Below are 21558 nucleotides of genomic sequence, written 5' to 3' on the forward strand. Positions count from 1 at the left end.
GGCCGCAGTTAGGGGGCCCGGGGAGGAGCCGGGGCACAGAGGACACAGGCTGGGGCGGCTGGAAGGATAAGTGATTATTTTTGCATTTTTTTACCACCTGCAATTGTAAATGATACTATTTCACATACCTTTTATTCCCACATGAAAGTGTTTTGAAAAGATGAAACATGAGTATAGTCTATACAGTCAAAGTGTAATTTTGTATTAATAGTCCATTTTGATGATCGCATTTTATCAAGTGCCACCATAAAAGTAAATCCACCATTTTATTAAATCCTGATATTTAGGGTATTGAGAGATATTCTAAAAATTCCAGGCATAATGAGTACCATAGTATTTTTATTTTACTTTGAATTTGTTTGTGGAGAAAAGTGGGCAGCATCATGCCTCTCTCATTAAAGGCTTGATGAAGAAGGAAGACTCAAAAGTGAATGTGAAATTAATGTGCAGAGTTTAAGGGAGTTTGATATTCTTAACTGCTGCTTCTAATTGTAATATAGCAATTCAATACCAATTGAATGATGATAGTCACCCTGAGTACAACTTCATATTGCACAGTTTTTGAATACCATGCAATATATGCAGGGACTTGTGAGTCCTTAGTCCATAAGATTGCTAGTGTTTTATCATAGTTTGTGGCAAGGATGATGCTGGGTTAGGAGAAAGTCTGATTAATCTTTGATATAAAAGATACTACAAAAGGGATTATGGAGTTGAAAAAAATATTTAGTGCAATTATTATAAGCATTTGTTGTCAGATTTGTCAGCTTTGCATAGACCTTGGTCTCCAGTTTGCTTTTAAAAAAATACCTCCAAAAAAGCATCCCACATCAACCCAGATGAACCTTTATGGCTGGACTAGATGTGGATGCAGTGGGGAATTGCAAAACAGAGATTCTAGAAAGCTGTAAGTGGTAGATGGAACTTGTCTTCTTTATTTCTGTTATTGTATACATTTTAATTTTTTTGCTCAGAATAACCTCCTAAAAATAATTCTATGCCTTTCTTTGATATGACATCTTATAGCTATGAACATATCTTCATTTCAAATTTCAAACAAAAGTTTCTTCAAAGAGAGCTGGATAAGTCATATCTATCCTTTGTATGCTATACTAGAGTTTTAGATAATAGTTAATTATAAAAGGGAATAAAATTAATTTATACATTTATGTATTTCTGCTGAGGAAAGCTAATTTTATTGGGGGAATTATCAATAACAAGTAAGTGGAAAATTTTCTCTGAAAGTGAAAACCAAATTCCATCCAACTTTGGTGAAAATAGCCTAGGTTTTCAACAATTTCAGCAAACATATAGTGGAGTGGCAGAATACAAATTTTAATGAGTCTTTATTGCTCTATATTCTTGCTATTTGATTCAAAAGAAAATATCTTCTTAATAGCCGAGTTGAAAAGAAAATGAGTTATTTGATGTACCATGGAAGAAAACCTTTGAAAATTCAGCTTGTTGTTGCACTTTTTACAGATTTTGTTTCAATTCTTCTTATGTTTTGTTCATAGTTCGTTCTCTCTTGGTTTAACTACTCACTGTGTTATAGCAAGAAACTAAGCAAGTAATAATAATTGTCTGATTTAGTTATAAAAGGTATTAACTAGCCTCTTCTGTCTTTAATGGTTTTAACTGTGGTCAAGAAAATATAACTGCCAGGGAGTTAGAGAAAATAGGGTGAGTTCATGCCTGCATATTTGAGGTGCTATATGGTCTCACATAGATTAAATAAGAAAACTTTCAACACTACAGAAAACTACCTTGTCATGAATCAATATTTCCCCCCTCACTGTATCACTGTCATCCCGTTGCTCATTGATTTGCTTAAGCAGGCACCAGTAATGTCTCCCTCCATTGTGAGACTTGTTGTTACTGTTTTTGGCAATCAAATATGCCACAGGTAGTTTTCCAGGCTCTGCTGTGCAGGTGAGATACTCTCAGTAGTTTGCTGGGATCTCTGAGAGGGGTGGAGGAATCGAATCTGGGTCGGCCACATGCAAGGCAAGCTCCCTACCCGCTGTGCTATCCATATACCCTCATCTATTATAAATTCATTCCGACTGTTTTATTTCTTATACATGAACACATAATGTGCTTTCTTTGGGATTCATATATGTTAAGTTGGCTAGATTCATCCATTTTATTATATATAGCAGTAACTAACTTATTTTCATTATAGCATTGCATTCTATAGTATAAATAACCCACATTTGTCCATTGCTGATAGGAAATTGGTTTACATCTAATTTGGGACTACTATTTGGTCTGCTGTATGGTCTGCCTTAGTATTCCATGTATGACCCAGGGTGAGCAGTAAACCATCAGCCCTGGGACAGCCAAACCAACCATTACCTTAAGCGACCCCGCTGTATTATCGATCATAACTTGAAAATGTCCTCCAAAACAAAATAAAATCATCAACTTAACTTCAACATGTTAGCTCTATAGATTGCTTCTGGTTAACTATACCGATATGCTTCTGGTCGGAATACAAATCGATCCAACTTCTTTGGAAACTTTAGTAGAATCTAATAGAACTAAACATCAACATAACGTATGGACCAATAGTCCAATATCCTAGTTTTGTAATCCAACAGAAACAAGTGCTATTGTTCATCAAAAGATATGTATGAGAATGTCCATGGTAGATTTATTCATAGTAGTCCCAAACTAGATATAAATCAATTATCTATCAGCAATGGACAAGTGTAGACTATTCATACTATGGAAAGCAATACTATAATGAAAATAAAATGCTGCTATATATAAATAATGGATGAATCTAGCAGATTTAACACAGATGGATCAAAAAGGGAGCACATTGAATCTCCATGTATACAAGATATAAAAACAGATGAAACTCATTTATAATAGATCGAATCATGAATCACGAAATCCCTGTTAATCGTTGATTTCTCGAGCGGGCTCAGTAACCTCTCCATTCGTCCTTTCCCTGAGATCTTAGAAGTCTATCTTGACTGGGCCCTCCCAACGATGTCGCAGTGGGGGCTCTTTCAGGGTCAGGTAAATGAGATCCAGCTTGTTACTGGATTTAACATCTGAATACACCATGGGAAGCTTGCAAGGCTGTCTCATGTGGGTAGGAAACTCTCAGAAGATTGCCAGTTTCTCCCAGAGGGAGAAGTAGGCTAAAGATATCGTAGGATATCTTCTGAGAGCTTGCTTTTAATTCTCTCTCTGGATGTTGGCCGCTGATGGGATTGCAAACACCTGGGTTCCTCTGCCGGTACCTTCACGTGAGGCCTTCATGCGTGAGGCCTGTCTGAATGTGTGGAGAGGGGCCTCGAACATGGCTGTAGCTAGGTTCCGGTGGTCTTCAGCCACAGGGAGCTCTGCTTGGGGTGGGGAGGGAAGCTGGAGCCCATCCCCTCTGAGGGGCCCCGGGGAAGACAACCAGGCATGCGGGCAAGAGACTCTATAATAGATGAGGGGGGAAATATTGACTCAGGGTAGGATAGTTTTTTTGAGTGTTGAAATTATTTTATTTAGTATGAATCAGGTAATATATTACATATATGGGTAAGTTTAGCAAAAAATGTACAGGAGTAAATAAAAATATATATTGTGTCAGTTTTAACATTTACAAAACAATTGTTATTAATTTTTCTTCACCTCAAGGAACTCTACTTTGCAATGCCTACAGAAGCCGGTTATTGTTTCTCCTGAGCACACACATACATACAAGACAATTCCTTGTATGCTTGGTCTTAAATTAATAATGGCTTATTAAGCCTAATTGACCCTCATACTTGAAAGAGATTTTCGGAGTCATCTAATTCAGTGATTCATCTGAAGTTTGTTTCCAACTTTCCCTTTCCATGATCATTCTCTTTTTATGTATAAAAGTCCCTGGGTGATGAGAATATAGTTGTGACCTGCCATCATGATCCCATTATTGTGTGAAATCTATCCTTATCTATTTATTCATCTTCCTTGGAATCCTGGGGTATTTTGAGTTAAATAGACAAAGGATTTTGATGTTGCTGCTTATTCTGAGCACCACACTTTGTCTTGGATTTTCCATGCTCAATGAAAGAATGTATATTTAAGGGATATTTGTCTAGATATATCTTTCCCTTTTAGTGAATTAAAATCACATCTTTCCATAAAGAACTATATGTCTGTTTATGAGCTAGCTTCTCAGTAGTTTTCCTCAGGAATAAAACAAGATTATGAGAAGATATAAGTCTGTTCGGAAAACTCAGAATCCCTTTACCCTTCTGATACCCCTGCTTTTAAAAGCAGCTTTTTCCTTCTATCATACAAAGATTCACAGATCCACAATGCATTAATCAATTCATTCAATACTTATTTACTGATCAGCTATGTGTCTGTGAACTTTTGATGATACAATGGTAAGCAAATACAAATGTGGTATCTATTCAGTTAATGCTTTTAGTCTACTAAGATTATTGATCAAAATTTTACATAAATATAAGCAAAGCATGTCAATGGTATATAATATGGTAGAAACATAAAACAGGATGTCATCAGTGTTACCAAAGCTTTTGTGGAGAGGTGATTACTGAATAGAGGACAAATAAAAGTAAAAACAAAGTCGGGAAAAGGAAAAAGAAATGCCATTTACAGAAGAAAAAGTATAGGCATGGTCTTATGGAGCTAAGGTAAAGGGGAGCATGCCACATTCAGAGCACAGAAAGAAGGGCAGTATCACTGACAAAGAGAAAGTAGAGTGTCACAGCAGGAAGTGAAACTTAAGAAAGAGTGAGACCATTCAGAGAAGAAATGTTGACATTGATTTGGGAAGGCAGCCTGAGAGCTGAGTAGGTTTCACATGCTTATAAAGTATATCTCTTGGGAAATGGCTAAACTAAGTAGCACTGTAGCACTCTCATCTGGTTTTTCATGGATTTGTTTGGGTGCGCACCAGTAACATCTCTATTGTGAAACTTGTTGTTACTGTTTTTGGCATGTCGAATATGCCATGGATAGCTTGCCAGGCTCTGCCCTGGGGGCAGGATACTCTCAGTAGCTTCCTGGGCTCTCAGAGAGTGACAAAGGAATGGAACCCAGGTTGGCCGTGTGCAAGGCAAATGCCCTACCCGCTGTGTTATCACTCCAGTCCATTATGCAAAAATTAAAATAAGAAATAGATTAATTTACAATAGCATAAAATAAAGTATTTAGAAATAAATGTAAATCAGAAGGTGCTTGATCTGTGCTCTGAAAACTCTGAGAGGGACGAAGGAATCGAACCCGGGTCAGCCGCGTGCAAGGCAAACTTCCTACCCACTGTTCTAAATGAAGTAACAAAAATAAATTGGTCAATCTAAAACATTTGAGAGAAAAGTTTTTATAATTTTTTTTTTTAAATTAGAGGGGCTAGAGAGAGAGTAGGACTGGAGCGATAGCACAGGGGTTGGGCGTTTACCTTTCATGCGGCCGCCCAAGTTCGATTCCTCCGCCCCACTAGGAGAGCCCAGCAAGCTACCTAGAGTATGGAGCCCAAGCGCCAGAGCTTGGCAAGCTACCCCTGCGTATTGGATATGCCAAAAACAGTAACAATAAGTCTCTCAATGAGAGATGTTACTGGTGCCCGCTCGAACAAATAGATGAGCAATGGGATGACAGTGACAGAGAGTACAGGGATTCTGGCTAATGCGTTGCACGTGGCTATCCCTGATTCATACTCAGCGTCATATATGGTCCCCTGAGCACCTCCAGGAATAATTCTTGAGCACAAAGCCAGGAGTAATCCCCAAGGGCTGTCGGATATTACCCCCACCCCACAAAAAACCATCAGTTTTGGAGTGGAAATATTACATAAAGGTCTAGAGTAGAATCTAGGGAGAAGGCAAAGAAAGGACTATTTTATTTTTTGTTTTATTTTTGTGTAGGGCCACACCCAGCAATGCTCAGGGCTGGTTCCTGGATCAGCATTCAGGAATCATTCTTCACAGACTCAGGGGCCCAGCATGGTGCTTGAAATCAAACCCAGGTCAGCCATGTGCAAAGCAAGTGTCCTACCCACTATACTGTCGCTCTTGCCAAGAGGCTTGTTTTTAAAAGAATTAAGGTCAAGGAACTAATTGTCAGCCAGGTGTTGGGTGGGTCATCATTTTAAACGCTTAAATTACCCAACATAAGGGCTAGCTTTGAAATAGAGTTGAAAACCATAACTTGGTGCCAGAGGCTTTGATAAATTGAGGAAAGTGACTGGAAGTTCACAAATAACAGAACTGATGGTAGTTGCCATGATTCTTAAGATTCTATGTAATTTCTCTGTGAGAAATTCCATTTTTTAAAGGTCAATGTTGATGGCCATTGCAACTGAAGATGATTATAATATTTATTAGCATTGTGCAGCCCTATAATTTTTTTATTTGCATATTTCTTAAACATCAAAAAGTAAGAGAAACATTTTATAGGAAAAATTGGCAGAGGTAAGGCATAGTGGCACATCTAGAAAGCCCTTTCAGCTGGTTAAATGCTAAGTGAAGATCGTAAGATGTGTTATGTAGGGGCTGGGGATCACTTTGTTGAGTCATGTGGTGTCACCGTGACTATATTTAAGGAAGAATCGTTTGAAAGTGGTGGAACTTAAGAGAATGATGAAACCCAGAAAAGCACAGTTATGGGTTAACTACTGTAGTAGCCAGAGTGAAGAGAATCAGACATCCAGTGATTTTAATAATATGGAGGAAATAGAAGAGGTTGTATGGAGTGTTTCAGCGAATAATATCTTTAGGACTCAGTTACCAGCACTGAAAAAAATTATGTTTGTTTTTGTTGGGGGTCCATACCTGGCAGTGCTCAGGGCTTTACTCCTGGCATTGTATTCCCTCCTGGTAGGCTCCTGAGGCCAGCAACTTCCTGCTGTGCTGTCTCTTAATTCCCCTTCCACAGAAAAGGGGAGTGAACTTTCTGTGAACTCATGATCACAAATGCTCATCCTTCAGTTTTTTTTTTCTTTTTTTTTTTTGGTAACACTGTAGCACTGTCGTCCCGTTATTTATCAATTTGCTCGAGCGGGCACCAGCAACGTCTCCATTGTGAGACTTGTTGTTACTGTTTTTGGCATATAGAATACTCCACGGGTAGCTTGCCAGACTCTGCTGTGCAAGTGGGATATTCTTGGTAGCTTGCCAGACTTTCTGAGAGGGATAGAGGAATTGAACTCTGGTGAGCTATGTGCAAGGCAAATGCCCTAACCGCTGTGCTATCACTCCAGTCCTTTGTATAGTTCGTTTTCTCTGTACTCCATGCTTTCTCTTTAAAAAATAATTGTATTTATTTAGTTTTTATCGAATCACTGTGAGATACACAGTTATAAGGTTGTTCATGATAGGGTTTCAGTCTCACGATGTTTCAATACGCATACCTTCACCAGTATATCTTCCCTTTATTTACCATCACCCTTTTCAATAATTCTCTGCTTCTCACAGCTTACTTCTAAGGATATTGTTTCCTTAGGTTTTCACTAATAACCTATATTCCTCTTCCCCAGATATTCTGCTCTTTCCTGGAAAATGCCCTTTTTGTTTTATTCACTTCTTATGTCGCTACATCCCTGAGGCATTGCTTATTCTATTTTCCTTGTCTCTTAGATGCCTAGCTATATATTAGTTTCCTGTCTCAGTAACAATTTGTTTAACAAAATAGCTCATTAATTTATTCAGTTTTTCAATTTATATTTTTAACTTTGAGGCATGCATTTAAGGAAAATGAATGACATGTAACAATTAAAAATATCTACAATCCCTAATGACATAATGGAATGAAACATTTCTAGAACATATACATATTTTTCATATGACACTGGCTTCCTCTCACTCATCAGAGTAATCAGGCAGAACTTGCTTGCTTTTCTAATGCATTTTTTAACAAGAAATTTAATCAGGAAAAAACTGCATTTAGTCATGAAAATATATACAAACACATCTTTCTTGCTCCTTCATGTCATACATTTTCTTTGAAAAGTACAGAAATTTGAACTATTAAGATAAACTTTTGGAATATGTATTTAGCCAGTAAAAAAATACATCATTTAAGTGTAAAAATTGTTCTGTCTCAGGCATGTCAATGGTTTGGCTTTTTTTTTGCTGGTTTGAGAGAATGCTCAGAAGTGGTGCTCAGAAGATTTGGGGCACTATAAGCCAAGTGGCTTGGGTGGTTCTGTGCTAGGGTCTTGACTACACAGTGTTGCTTAGACTCATTGGTGCCAAGGGCCACCATGGTCCCCCATAATGCTCAGGGTTGTTGTATGGGTGCTAGCAGTAAACTAGAGTCTTGAGTCCTGACCTCTCAACTATCTTCTCACTCCATGTTTATGGCTAAAGAAGCAGGTAAGGAGAAAGAAGGGGATTATTTCGGATGTTGAGAATAACATGTATTTAATGGATGCTTCTGAAACAGGAGTTACCAAAGGTCAGGCAAGTAGGAGGTGACATGGAAGGTTACAGTGATGAAATATCCAGGAGGGGAATCTGCACATCCAGAGACAGAAAGTAGATTCACAGTTGCCAGTGACCAGGACATTTGGGAGTGGCTGTTAATGTACAAAGTTTCTTTGGGAGATAATAAAAATGTTCTGGAGTCAGTAGTGATGGTTGCATAAATTCATAGCTATATTTTTTAAAACCACAAAATTATATACATTAATAAAAGTAAGTATGGAAGAAAGAAAGAAACTCCAAGAGGGAAAGGATATTCAAACACAGGAAACTAGATGAGCATATCTAATGCCAGAGAAGAGGACTACTGATTAAAAGCTCTTAGAATCAGGTGATCGGGAAGTCAGAACTGAGCTTAAAGAGGAGTCTCTGCAGAAGTGCATTCTTCTCTTCTTTCTGCTCCATAAAGATATAACTTAAGATTGTTCCTTCACCTATTTTTAAGTTTTTGGAAGAATGTGTGATGATTTTGCAAGTTCTGGCATGTGGTTTACATAAACTAAAGTGACATTCTTGATGAGTTTTACAAATTCTGAGTATGTATACTTATGCCTACAGGAACGTAGTCTGAATATATCATTTTCCTGCCCTTCTAAAGCCAAATGCACATTTCCTAATCAGTCAGTTCATGTTGTTATAACCTCGAATATCATTTTTGGAGGCCCTAAATGATGCAGGAATGACCTTTGAATTCCTATACTGAGTTTCAACAGTGTGATTATTTGGCAAGTTGCTTGCCCTGCCCGTGTCAGCGCCGAATGGAATACTGCTGGCCTTGTGACCTTGGGTCAACCCTATGTTTTCTCTGAGCCATATTTACTTGATTTGTAAATCAGGGGTCATAAATCTTAATCTGAGCATCCCTTGTAAGTAAATTTTGTGAAAATGCTGTGAAAACCATTAAACAAATATGCATGTATATTTTAATCTTTATTATTGTAGGATGAAAAGAAAATACTCCAGTTGTTTGAATATTTATTGTTCTCTGGTATAAGAGCACTCCCTTAATCGATGTGTATAAGATCACCATCTTAAAATATACCTTATTAAGTAAGGTGTGCCTTGCCCAGTACAACTGATTGAATTGAACATTGCTTAAATGAGGTAAACAATTCTTGCTATGGTTGAATGTTTTGCCGTGTTATTGTTAATAATTGTTCTATACTGCCTTTCACTTAGGTTTCCCGAATGAGCCTGCTGCTGTCATTGCTCTCAGCACCATTAAAGAGTGGCTGGCCAAGAATCACCAGGAGGTAGGGAGAGCAACATAGTCATTGACATTAATGAAGGTGCAATTTGATACTCATTTCAAAGAGCAGATGAATCTGTTCCCTAAACATCAAATAGACATTGCCATTAAGTCACAGCTATTTAATCATTCTTCATTTTGGTTTCATGGGTAATTATATAATTTTCCTGTAATCAGGTGAGTTAAGGGAGTATATTAATTGGTTTTGGTGGTAAAGATAGACACAGGTATATGACTAATTTAGCCATGATTCACATCTATATAATTTTGACAATATGTTGTGTATGTGAAATTTGGAATTGGATGTATTTCATTAATATCCAGGTATTGTCCTATGCTACTTTCTTAAAGAGGTAAATTACATTTGTTGACAGGGAATTTATGATATAAAATATTGTTTTTGAAATCTAAACTCTTATGACTAATAACTTTCTTATAGTGTGGGATTAGAGTAGACTTGGATAATTAATAGAAAAAGCATAATTACCAAATTCTTGAAAGCATAAATCTTAAAAATACCACTGCCATATAATTCTTTGCCCTTTCTATTTGCTTGGCTAATGAAATACTTGGGATATTTTTAAGGTTGAAAAGGGAAATATTTCAAGTAAACAAAGCAAAACAATAACAAGACGTTACAGAGACTTAGATTTCAGAGTCTGGCAGTTTACATATTATAAGAGCAAACTGGTTTCATACCATGCACAATTTTACTTATTTTTTCTCTAATTTTATTTTTTTACTTAGATTTTATGTGTTAGAATAAAATCATGAATTATATTGTGAGCTATGAGTTTAGCTTTCTCCTTTCTCCTTGTGTCGGAGTTGTATTATTTGAAAATGTTTAAGTATGTAAACAAGGTATAGGAGTTTTCCCAGATTTTGGGGTGTGTGTGTGTGTGTATGTGTGTGTGTGTGTGTGTGTGTGTGTGTGTGTGAGAGAGAGAGAGAGAGAGAGAGAGAGAGAGAGAGAGAGAGAGATGCTGGAGATTGAATTAAGACATCACACATGCAAGGCAAGCATTCTACTTCTGAGCTGCACTGTGTTCAGCTTTTGGTATTTGAATATGTCTAAAGAAACCACATTTTCTGCTAATTGCCTCAAGTTTAACATTTCTGAAGAAGGTAAGGATATCATTAATGTCCACATGTAAGGGTCAAGTGGATATACATTGATTTTGGTACTTCCTTTTCTGTTTCTACTTAATTTTAAAGAAACACAACAACTTCAATTTATAAGATACTAATAGTAACTGCCAAAAAAAGTAGAATTAACAATGCAAATATTCAATTTATAAATATGTGTTTTGCATCATCATGTTATCATTATGATATTCTATTCAAGTGCCCTGGATTGGTGTTGCTAATAATTATAACATCCAGAACTAACAGGGGTATGTTCCACACTGAATCGTCACAGAGTCATTTCTCTTGTTGACCATCCAGGTTCTCTCATCCATTCCCTCCTTGGAATGATTCTGGTGCAAGGGAAAGAAGCTTAGTCCATCAGAGATGGATTCATTAATACACCCCTTAGTCATAATAAATTCTTTTCAGTGGGAGTAGATGCATTTCCAAAATAGTGTCATGAGTAGAAGTTGGTAATTGATTTACTATGTTCATTACAAATTCATCATTCCCACTAAAACAACAATCCATGGATTTCTCTACAGATAAAAGTGCATATGTGTTATTCTGTTATGTGATTGAAGTGTATATTGTTTTACAAATTGTCACAGAGGTTATGAAAAGTGAATGTGATGGCTTTATTTATATTTCAGTGATGAATTCTACCTGGTGATTGTCTATAACCCAGTATTTTTCTGGGTTATCAGCTTTCAAACAGTTTCTTTTTTCTGCCACCTGCTCCCATCCTGTCATTTGGTACTAAGGTTATCATGCTAGGATTCAGCATCCATGATATTTTTTTTTCTTGTGCCTTTCCTTGGAATATCCTGAGGGCCATATCAGTCCTGGTTGAGAAATGCTGCTCTCATAAACTATTCAGAAAATTATATTCTATAAACAATTTTTAGTTTAATGTTTTCCACATAATGTGCTCTGACTTTATGCTTGCCTCTTTGTGTCTGTTCTTTTGCCTTTATGTCACACTTTCTCTATTTTGGTCTTAAAAAATTCTTTATAAAAATTAGTGAAACTGAACTGAGAACAGCACTTACTTCTTGTCATTGAAGCTTCAAATATATCTGGGCAAATTCCCTTTAAAAAGACTTTAGTTCAATGGGCATTGGTATACTTAAGTAAGTTTTAGAAAAAATCTACATGAATTTGTTATCTGGAAGGATTTGGGGTTTATATTTACTATTTTCTTTTCTTTTTTTCCCCCACCGTACCCCACCCTATATTTACTATTTTAAAGGCAAGTAAATATAGAGTAGGAGAGAGGTAGGACTTAGGTTGCTTGTCTTGCCTGAGCCTGGTCTTCCTGGCACAACATATGATTCCCTGGATGAGTGATCTCTGAGCACAGAGCCAGGGATAAACCATGTTTGGGGACAAGAGAAAAAAATAGCAAATATTATAAATTAAAAGCCTATGTAAAAACTTGCATTTTGTTCAGTCATCCCTTCATTGCAGTATTATTTTCACATCCTAATTGTTTGAGCTATTTATCTGCAAATATACAATCATTTTTTGATTATCAAGTCCTACTTAGCACTGGAAAGTTTTCTAGATATGGGTGACAACACTGAAAAACAAAATTATTTTCTTATGGTGTTCAGTTCAGAAAAATAGAAACACAAATTAATCAAGCAAATATGTTAGTTCAAAATAGACTTTATGGATTAGGTGTGTGTGGTGGGCATGGGGGTTAGGGGGGCAGAGAGGTAGAATAGAGGCCAGGGCACTTGTCACCTGTCCTACATGCAGCCAACCTGGGTATGATACCCAGCACCATATAAGGTTTGAGTACCACCATAATTGGTTTCTGAGCACAGGGCCAGGAGAAATCCATAAGCACTACTAGGTGTGGTCCAGCCCTCTGTTTCCTCTCTCCCCCCTAAAAAAAAATGCAGCATAGTTGGATAATGAGTTAATTGGTGGTGTGGTTTTCAGTGATATGGAGAACACTTGGAGGAAATTGTTGGGAGAGAAGAATTTGTATGATGGGAGAGAACAGTTCAAATCACACAGAGGTCTCAGGACATTCCTACACAGCAGACAGTTAAAGAAAAACTCAGGGAGAAAACAAGGTTACTATTTTCAAGTAACATTACAGAAACAGTATGCTTGGTGCAAAGAGATCAGAGAAAGGCAGAAGACAAATCAGCAGGGGTATCATAAAGTGATAGTGCTATGGTTTCTGAGAGTTTGGAGTGGGTAGTTGCAAGAAAAGATTTGCCATTATAAAAACTACAACTTTGGATGTTGTTTGGAAAATGAACTTGAGATGTCAGAGAAGAAAAGGAAGGATTTATCAATAAGCTCTTACACTACGTAGAGGCTAATAATTAATCTTAGGTGAAAAGAGATAATAGGATTAAGTTTAAAATATATACAGAAACTGTCGTTTTTGGAGTATAAACTAAACCAAAGATTTGACAATAAAGATTTGGAAAGTATTATCAATTCGGATAGACTAGTTTATGCTGTGTGTAAAATAACCTTCCAAACCTTAGTGTAAAAAGCAGAGATTTAAATTTTGCTCACAGTTTTTATTTCTTGAGGCAATGGAAGACTCTGGATTAGTGAGAAACACAAGCTGAACAATTCTGTATAACATGAATATCAACAATCACATGACCAGAAAAGATAGAAAATCCAGTTATAGCTCTGAAATGCTTTTACAACGGAATTTTGCACAAAACACCCCTCATATTTCTTTGTCCAGATAAATATACTCAGGAGACAGGAACTGGCAATCCTTTTACATATCTTAAGTAGACGCAACTGCAAATTTATAGTACCATGACAGTAATCAAATGTGGTCTCTGAGGAAAATAGATAAACAGAATAGCAATTTGGTTGTGACCTGATCCCCTGAGTAAATTTTGGTGCACTTGATGAGAAGTTGGTAGGTAAATATGCTTGTGAGAAAAACATAAAGGAAACAAGAAGTTTTAGTCATTAATACTGAGGTAATTATGACTATATAGTACATATACAGATATATAATGATAATTCTCAGTAGAGTGGACTACTTGAACCAGAAATTTAGGGAAAATGTTTGAAAGAAAGCTATAATAAAGTTAATTACTTGTCATGTTGAACTCAATTTTGAGTGCTAGGTTGAGATGAGTTGCAAATCTTAATCTCAAAAAATACGATCAAGATAGTTAATCTGAAGGAAAGTACAATGCATATGCAAAACAAAACAGAACAAAACCAAAAACCACCAGATCCTGAAATTCAAAGACTGGAGCTAGAGAGCAGAGTCTTATGAATAATTGCAAACACATCTGAGAAGAAAGTTCATTTCACTTTAATTTCAAAATATCTTTCTCTGACTTTCTCTTATTTGTGGTGCATTATTAGTCTTTTTATCATTATGTCTACTCTGCTTTGTTATTTGTTTAACAGGAGACTGTCATGATTGTGTCAGTTTATTTGTCAGTCAATACTGCTTGAGGTAACTTTCTGGCATCTCAGTAGGTCAGGACCTTTGAACTTTTCCTTTTAGAAAATGCATGTAACATGTAAGGCAAGCATCTTATCCTCTATACTATCTCCCTAGCGTCTCTATATAATGTGATGCTCCCATTAGCAGCCATACTTCTCACAGCCAGAGAACTACCTAATACCACAGTGAATATCTTCACAATTTTAGTTTATATCGCATATTCAGACTCAAATTAGAAAGTCAATAAAAGAATTAAATGTGAAGACTTTATTTTTGACTATTTTAACTTACTATCTGATTTATTACAATGAGAATAAACCTTTTTATTTAAGCTGTGGGGATAATTGGGCCACCTGTAGCAGTGCTAAGGGCTTACTCCTGGCTCTGTTCTCAGGGCTAATCCTGGTGGTGCTTGGGAGCGATACACAGAGATGGATCGTGTAGGGTCATCTGTGTTCAAGGCAAGCACCTTCCTACTCTATCGCTCTAGCCCCAAAATTATTTATTAAAGGAACAATAGCTAATTTTACTTGATTTAATTAGATAAATCCTCTCCAGACTTAATAATTCCATATTAGATATGCCTGATTGATATCCTGGGCCCAATGAAAAGAACATGTTTCATCACTCACTATCTACTGGTTTCCTGTCCAATGCCTGGGGAGTGAGGCTGATGTTGCTATTACAAATTTCGGGGTCTGGAGGGAGGGAAGACAGTTGAACAATTGCCTCTGACTGCAGTGACTCTATTGGGAGGAATGGGATGGTGCTTTCACGGAAAAGGGAATAAGGTTTCTCAAGAGAGTACAATTAGAGCACAAAATATGAATAACCTAAACTAAAAACTATAATGGCTTCTGATGGAAAAATTAAAAACAAAAAGAGATATATTCACTACTGAGAGTTGAATTACTGCTCTAAGGAGACCTCAGGTGAATTCTCTTCAACACAGAACAGAAATATAAAGAAACAGAAGCCATGCCTGAAGTGATAAGGTGTACAGAAAAGGAGACTGGGGGATCAACGTGACGTAGTCGAGGGACGGCAAGTTCCCACTGGCACTTGGAGCTGAATTTAGAATTAAGACCTTCTGCATTCAGGAAAACAATAGTGAAGAATATCAGTGGTGGCTATAAAAAAAAATTGTTTGCGTGTGGCGTGCTAACCTTTCTGTAAGTGACTATTCATCTCAAGTGGAAACTCTGCTCCAGAGGCATGTCAGCAGAACAAGGGGCTGCTATGGAAATGAGCAGCGGAAACGGGGCCCAGACTTGTAGCTTGGAGTGGCTGTTCCACATTATCATCTGCCATTTCATGCATTCCTCATTTTTCATGCAGCCTAAAAATATCACTCCTTATAAAATAGTGATTTCCCCACTGTGCCATTCTGAGGTACCCCTTTCATACCTGGATCTTAGCCTCACAAATGTGTGTACAGTGTCTGTTCTATTGTTCTGCCCCTGGGACTCATATGGCATTTGTCTATTGGTCTCTGGGGCAATGTAAATATTTGTAATATTTTTTTCCTTAGCAAACTGAAGAAGAACAGGATGGTTTTCATCCATATAATCTACAAAAAGCCCGATGGTGGGGGAGAGTTCTCTATTGTGAATGGTGAGTGGTTTCAAACATCCCAAAGGAGCGATGTTCTGCATTATAAAGCACTTGCCACAGAAGGTAGTGAGGTGTCTTAGATGAAGATTCTGAGATGAAAGTGAGTTTACAGGGAACTTAGAAACAGGGGAATCCTAAAGTACCTCAAGACTCAGTAGTAGCATGACACATATTTTAAAGGGCAGAAGTGTGGCATCTGGGAGGCTAAAATTAAAGCTGTGCCTGTTTAAGAAGGGAAGTTGCAGTTTCTGAGACCAGAACTTAACTGCATCTCTACTGAAGTTTGAAAATCACATTCCCAAAATGGCTTCACTCTGGTGCATTCCCATGAAAATTTCTAGATCTCTTCCCCTCCATGCTGACAGCACTTTTTTCTTCATGGCAGATCCTACCATTTCAGAAAGGGAGTCAATAAATGGGAGGAAGCTTTGGTTCATCTTTCATTTGCCTTGGCAGACACTTAGCTTACTTGCAGGGACAAATTACAACCCCTACTCTCTATTTTCCAATCCAAAGTCCTTTTTCTTTGGTATCAAAAGAAGTTGGGAGTTTTCTCTTATTTCAAGTAGAGTTTGGGCCTTTTTCTAAAGATAATATTTTAAAACTGTTTTTAGTGCAAACAGCTTGTAGTTGGAAATGCTAAGTACCATACACTTTTCATTTCAGTTGTTTACTTTGCACCTTCAGAGGGAAACACACCTGGTATAATGCTTTCTGCCATTTTAACAAGTGTGGCTACAGCTGTGACTGGACTTCAGGAGATGATGCAAATATACCACCACTTTGCTTGGAAAAATTTGCTCTGTTCTACGTCTTGTCGCTAGCCAAAGTCCCAGACAATGTGGTCAGATCTCAGGAACACCTAATGCTGGCCAAAGAACAAAAACTTAATGAGTTTATCACTCATACTCTGTAAGAAAAGATATCCCACTCCTTGGAAGTAGCTCCCCTGTCACCATTTTCTGCCATCCAGCACTCAAAATACAATCCACACAGTGCAGAAAAAGAAATGAATATAGTCCTCTCTACAGAGTAGAGTAATCCAATGAAATAAGATACATCTAGCATCTCCAAAGGTTTACACACTGCTTGTTCTATGATAATAAGATTGGGGTCTGGTCACCTGTTTTCTTATGAAGGAGCACAAAAGAACCACTGCATTTTACATTCTAGTGCCAAGAATATCTTTTTTTCCTTTTCTTGGAAGAGATCTTTTGAACATATGCAGTGTTAAAAATTGTTTGTCACTTTTATTTCAGAATCACATTATGGCGCGCTAAAAAAAAAAGGAAAAAGAAAAGAAAGAATAAAAAGCAGTGTGGGGCCTGCCTTATGTCACTGACATTAAACACAGCATCTCTGTGGTTCTTGAAAGGGTGGCTTAAATGAAACATAAAATAAGGCTTGTATTTCTGATGGAAAAATTATATCCTTCACACGGTGCTCCAGTTCCTGTGGATTATTATTTACAGAAACATAAAACACATAATGTACCATCCTTCAGTTCTACATATCACAGGGGTGTGGTTAACATGTAGAGACATGAGAGAGAACAAATGAAATGCTCGGTGTTCCCCCTGGGGAGTGTGTTTTGATATCATTTTCATATATATGCCACCTTAGTTATTTGTGTGTGCATGTATGTGAGATATAAACTTAAAATATGTGTGTTAGGAAAAAGAAACATCTCAAAAAATTCACATTCTGTGCAGGAATATGACTGTGGGCAAATCAGTCTTCTTCCTATTATGCAGCTATTCAGATGAATTCTCTGACCAGCACAAGCATGATCTTCAGGGGGACATCATGGTGCTCATCAGATGTGACATAAGTACAGAAAATAATTCCCAGAATTTATACTTTTGTCATGCTCATTTTGCATTTCTAAAACCCTAATGACATAATTTATCTAATTAAATCATGATTTAGAGCCCATTTCTCCTTGCCCCCCTCCTCCCTCCCTCCCTCCCTTTGTCCCTTCTTTCCCTCTTTCCCTTCTTTCCCTCCTTCCCTCTTTCCTTCCTTCCTTCCTTCCTTCCTTCCTTCCTTCCTTCCTTCCTTCCTTCCTTCCTTCCTTCCTTCCTTCCTTCCTTCCTTCCTTCCTTCCTTCCTTCCTTCCTTCCTTCCTTCCTTCCTTCCTTCCTTCCTTCTTTTCCTCACTCCCTTCCTCCCTCCCTCACTCCCTCCTCCCTCCCTCCCTCCCTCCCTCCCTCAGGCCCTCGTATCTTTCTCATTCCATTTTTTACTCGAATTCTCCCGTTTCTTCTCCCTCATTCTTCACTTTTTTTATAGATACTTATACAATTATACATACATGCACATGCATGGCTCTTATCCCTTCTGAAGTACTCTGTTGAATTTTGTGATAAAAGTTACATAAATTGAAATTCGATTTTATCTCTGGCTTATATTGATTCCAAATTTTAATTAGATTAAAAACCATGCCCAAGTAAGTGTCTATATTTTCTGGTAGGAACACTTAAGTGTTTTGGCATGCTTGGACATTTCCCCACAATATAACTTTCCAAATGGACTAAGTAGTTCCATATCCATTCCCATGTTGCCTTGGGCTCTTTTCAGAACAGATGACTTGAGTTTTTGGAACTATAAATTAGAATCCCATGTGATGGTCTTCATGTTTTATAACTCTGTTCCCATTAATAAAAAGCTTAAATGCAGAATAATGTAAAATTGTTTATTTAGTGATTCCACTGAGAGTCAGCCAGTGGTCCTAAAAAGGCCACTTTAATTGGTCACCTTTACAGACTGAAGTAAAATTGCTCAAGTGCCTCTCTGGCAGTTTCACTTTCAATGAGAGCTCTGTAACACTTCTTCTTCTTCAGCAGTGTACGTTTGAGTAATCAAGGCTGTTGGGGCCTTTTGTAGCAACTAGAGTCCTATATAGTTTACAGGAGTCTGTTGACTTCATGATGATATCAAATTGCCATAAAATGTCCATTTCTGCAACTGTCCTTAACCAAGTACACATCAATTATGCCTCCAGCTTTTTCAGATAATAATATGGAAAGAACATGAAAATACATTTGTCTCATTTGGGTGAGGTGTGCACTTTTGTGTAAAGAGATATGGTATGTTCATAATGCTGCCTCTAGGCCTGTAGTGTCTACATGGAATTCTAGGAGTAGATAATAAGAAGAGTAAAGAAAGGAAAGGCAACAATATTTATCTAGTGCTTGAGGTGAGGCCATATTTATCTATGGCCTGCATTTGAAACATGTGCATTTTATTGACATGGTAGTTTACATAAAAATAAATGAAAATATTTCAGTCGACAATTTGGGTATTTTTAGTTCTTCAATGGTCAATAGCTGTGAATATAAAAATGAGCATCAAAGAACATAGGTGAGCCTGGAACACAAAATAGATACATTAAGTCATTCCCCAAGAACTTTATTTGTAAAATGGAACTGGAAAATGATTAATTAGTGCTTACTTTGATGTTAAGGCTAAGAGATGTGGAGCATGGGAACAGTGAGCTGTCAAGTTCTCTGCTATGTGTGGGAAGTGAATTAATTAAAGTGAATATTTTGTCAATTGTTAGGAAATTAGAAATGTCATAATTTCTCTTCTCTGGACTGCATAAAGAATCAAAATTGAAGCAAAAATGGTATATTTCAGGGTTAAAGAGATAATATAGTGGGTATGATACTGGCCTTGCATATGACTGACTCAGGTTGAATTCTCAGTAACTATATGGTCCCCTGAATCTCACCAGGAGGGATCTCTGAGCCAGGAAAAATAGCTGAAAACTTTTGGGCATGATCCTCAAACCATAAAACTGAAAATATACAAAACCAAAGTATATTTGGTTATTAATTTCTTGATTTGCAAGGCCACATCTGGTGGTATAGGGCTTATTCCTGGCTCCATGCTCACGGATTACACTTGGCAGGGCTCAGGGACCTGATGCAATGTCAGGGCTTAAACTCAAGTCTGCCATATTTAAGGCAAGTTCTTTACCCATTATACTATTTCCCCAGCCTTGAATAGGGAGTTTATTTTAGATAAATAAAACAAACATCTAGATTTAAAAATTCTCTCACATCTACCTTTAAAAATTCAAGCCAGTAATCCTTAACCAGAGAAAAGACAGAGTTGAGAAATTGGACTGAATCCCCCCACCAACTAGATCTTTTAAACAGTTTGTTTTACCCCTTTCAGAAAATCCCTTATATATTGAACTATTATTTTTGTGAAAATATTCCAGTATTTTAGAATATGTTAGAAATCTATTATGGAAACACTGGCAGAGGAAAGTTTATGCTGGTGGTGGGAATGGTGTTGAAATATTACATGTCTAAAACTCAATTATCAATAACTGTAAATCATAGTTCATTAAAAAATTAAAAATAGAGTAAAAAATCTAGCTAGTGTCATTAATTTATTTTATAAAGTCAGAAATCTTTCAAAAAGTTAGTCTTTCAGTACTTTATAAAGGGGCAAATCAAACATTATCTACTTACATTTCTTTATGTTCTGATAGCTACATATTCTTCCATCTTAATTGTAATCTGGATCTAAGGAATATGTATATTTTGATTAAAGCTTTTGGTGAATATAAGCCAAGTAGAAAGAATACAAAATTAAGTTTAAGATTTCTGTAACTAATTTTTGGTGTGGGGTTTGTTTTTTAGTAAGAAGCTAGAAACAGGGCTGGAGAGATGGCACAAGGGATAGGGTGCTTGCCTTACATGTGTCTGATCTGAGTTTGATTAGCATGAGCCTGCCAGGAGTGATCCTGGGCACAGAGCCAGGAGTAAGACCTGTGCACAAAAATCAAGTGTGACCCTAAAACAAGACAAACAAAAAGAAAGTTGAAGTTTACTCAAATGACCTGATCCTGTACTTTCAGGGTTCACAGTAACAATTCTAAGTATGGGTTAGAAGTCCATAATAAGACTACCTTTTGCTTTCAAGGAGGCTGGGTTTTGTTCGTGAAACCTCAATTTTACATTAGCTTTTCTTTCCTCCCAAGAAGCTAGATTGCAAATTAGACTTCTTAGAAACTAGGTGGGAGGACAAAGGTTGAAGTTCCCCACTGGCTACTCTTATACCATAGAGGAATCTTGGTGTAGAGATGAGAACATCATATTAAAATTTAGAGACCAGCAATATTTATCAGGGATTTAGGCACTTGCCTGCCTGCCTTGCAACATAGAATATGGTCCTGAGTACAGAGAATTACTGAATACAGTGAGCCCAGAACACAGCTGGACGGGCTCCAATCCTACCTATCCATCCCCGTTTTAGGAAGTTTGGGTTCTTGGAGATTTTAATCCAATTATTTGTAAACTTGACAGTTAACTCCATTTCTCTGAACTCATCCTCTTTAAAATAGAGATGGGGCCCATATTTCTTCTAGCTCCTTATTTCACCCCGGTGTTTTGTTTTCTGGAGCATCCCACTAAAATATCATGGTCTGATTTTGCTAAATAATCATAGCACAACTAGACCAACAGAAAGCTTTATTATCTTGGATTCTCTGGTGTCTTTCCATTACATCCCAAAGCTCAAGCAACATTTACATTTTCTGCCTGAATGACTTTTAGAGGATCCCCAACTTCCATATGGGTCTATCTTTTGAGTCAATATTAACAACCTTGACACATTTAGTGTAGGAGGAGAGGCTACCATGTTGCCTTTCTATAAAT

At 37.2% G+C, this 21558-nt stretch overlaps 1 protein-coding gene across 3 annotated transcripts in view; it reads left to right on the top strand.

Annotated features, from left to right (window-relative positions):
* Window positions 1-21558, top strand: part of MACROD2 (mono-ADP ribosylhydrolase 2) — a 2262400-nt gene that overhangs the window by 1637526 nt on the left and 603316 nt on the right. For all 3 annotated transcript variants that reach the window (XM_055132027.1, XM_055132028.1, XM_055132029.1), the window contains exon 8: window positions 9621-9694. In XM_055132027.1, the coding sequence (XP_054988002.1) occupies window positions 9621-9694 (74 nt within the window). The remainder of the gene's footprint in view (window positions 1-9620; window positions 9695-21558) is intronic.

This window comes from Sorex araneus, chromosome 3 (assembly GCF_027595985.1).
Source record: "Sorex araneus isolate mSorAra2 chromosome 3, mSorAra2.pri, whole genome shotgun sequence".
Taxonomy (NCBI): domain Eukaryota; kingdom Metazoa; phylum Chordata; class Mammalia; order Eulipotyphla; family Soricidae; genus Sorex; species Sorex araneus.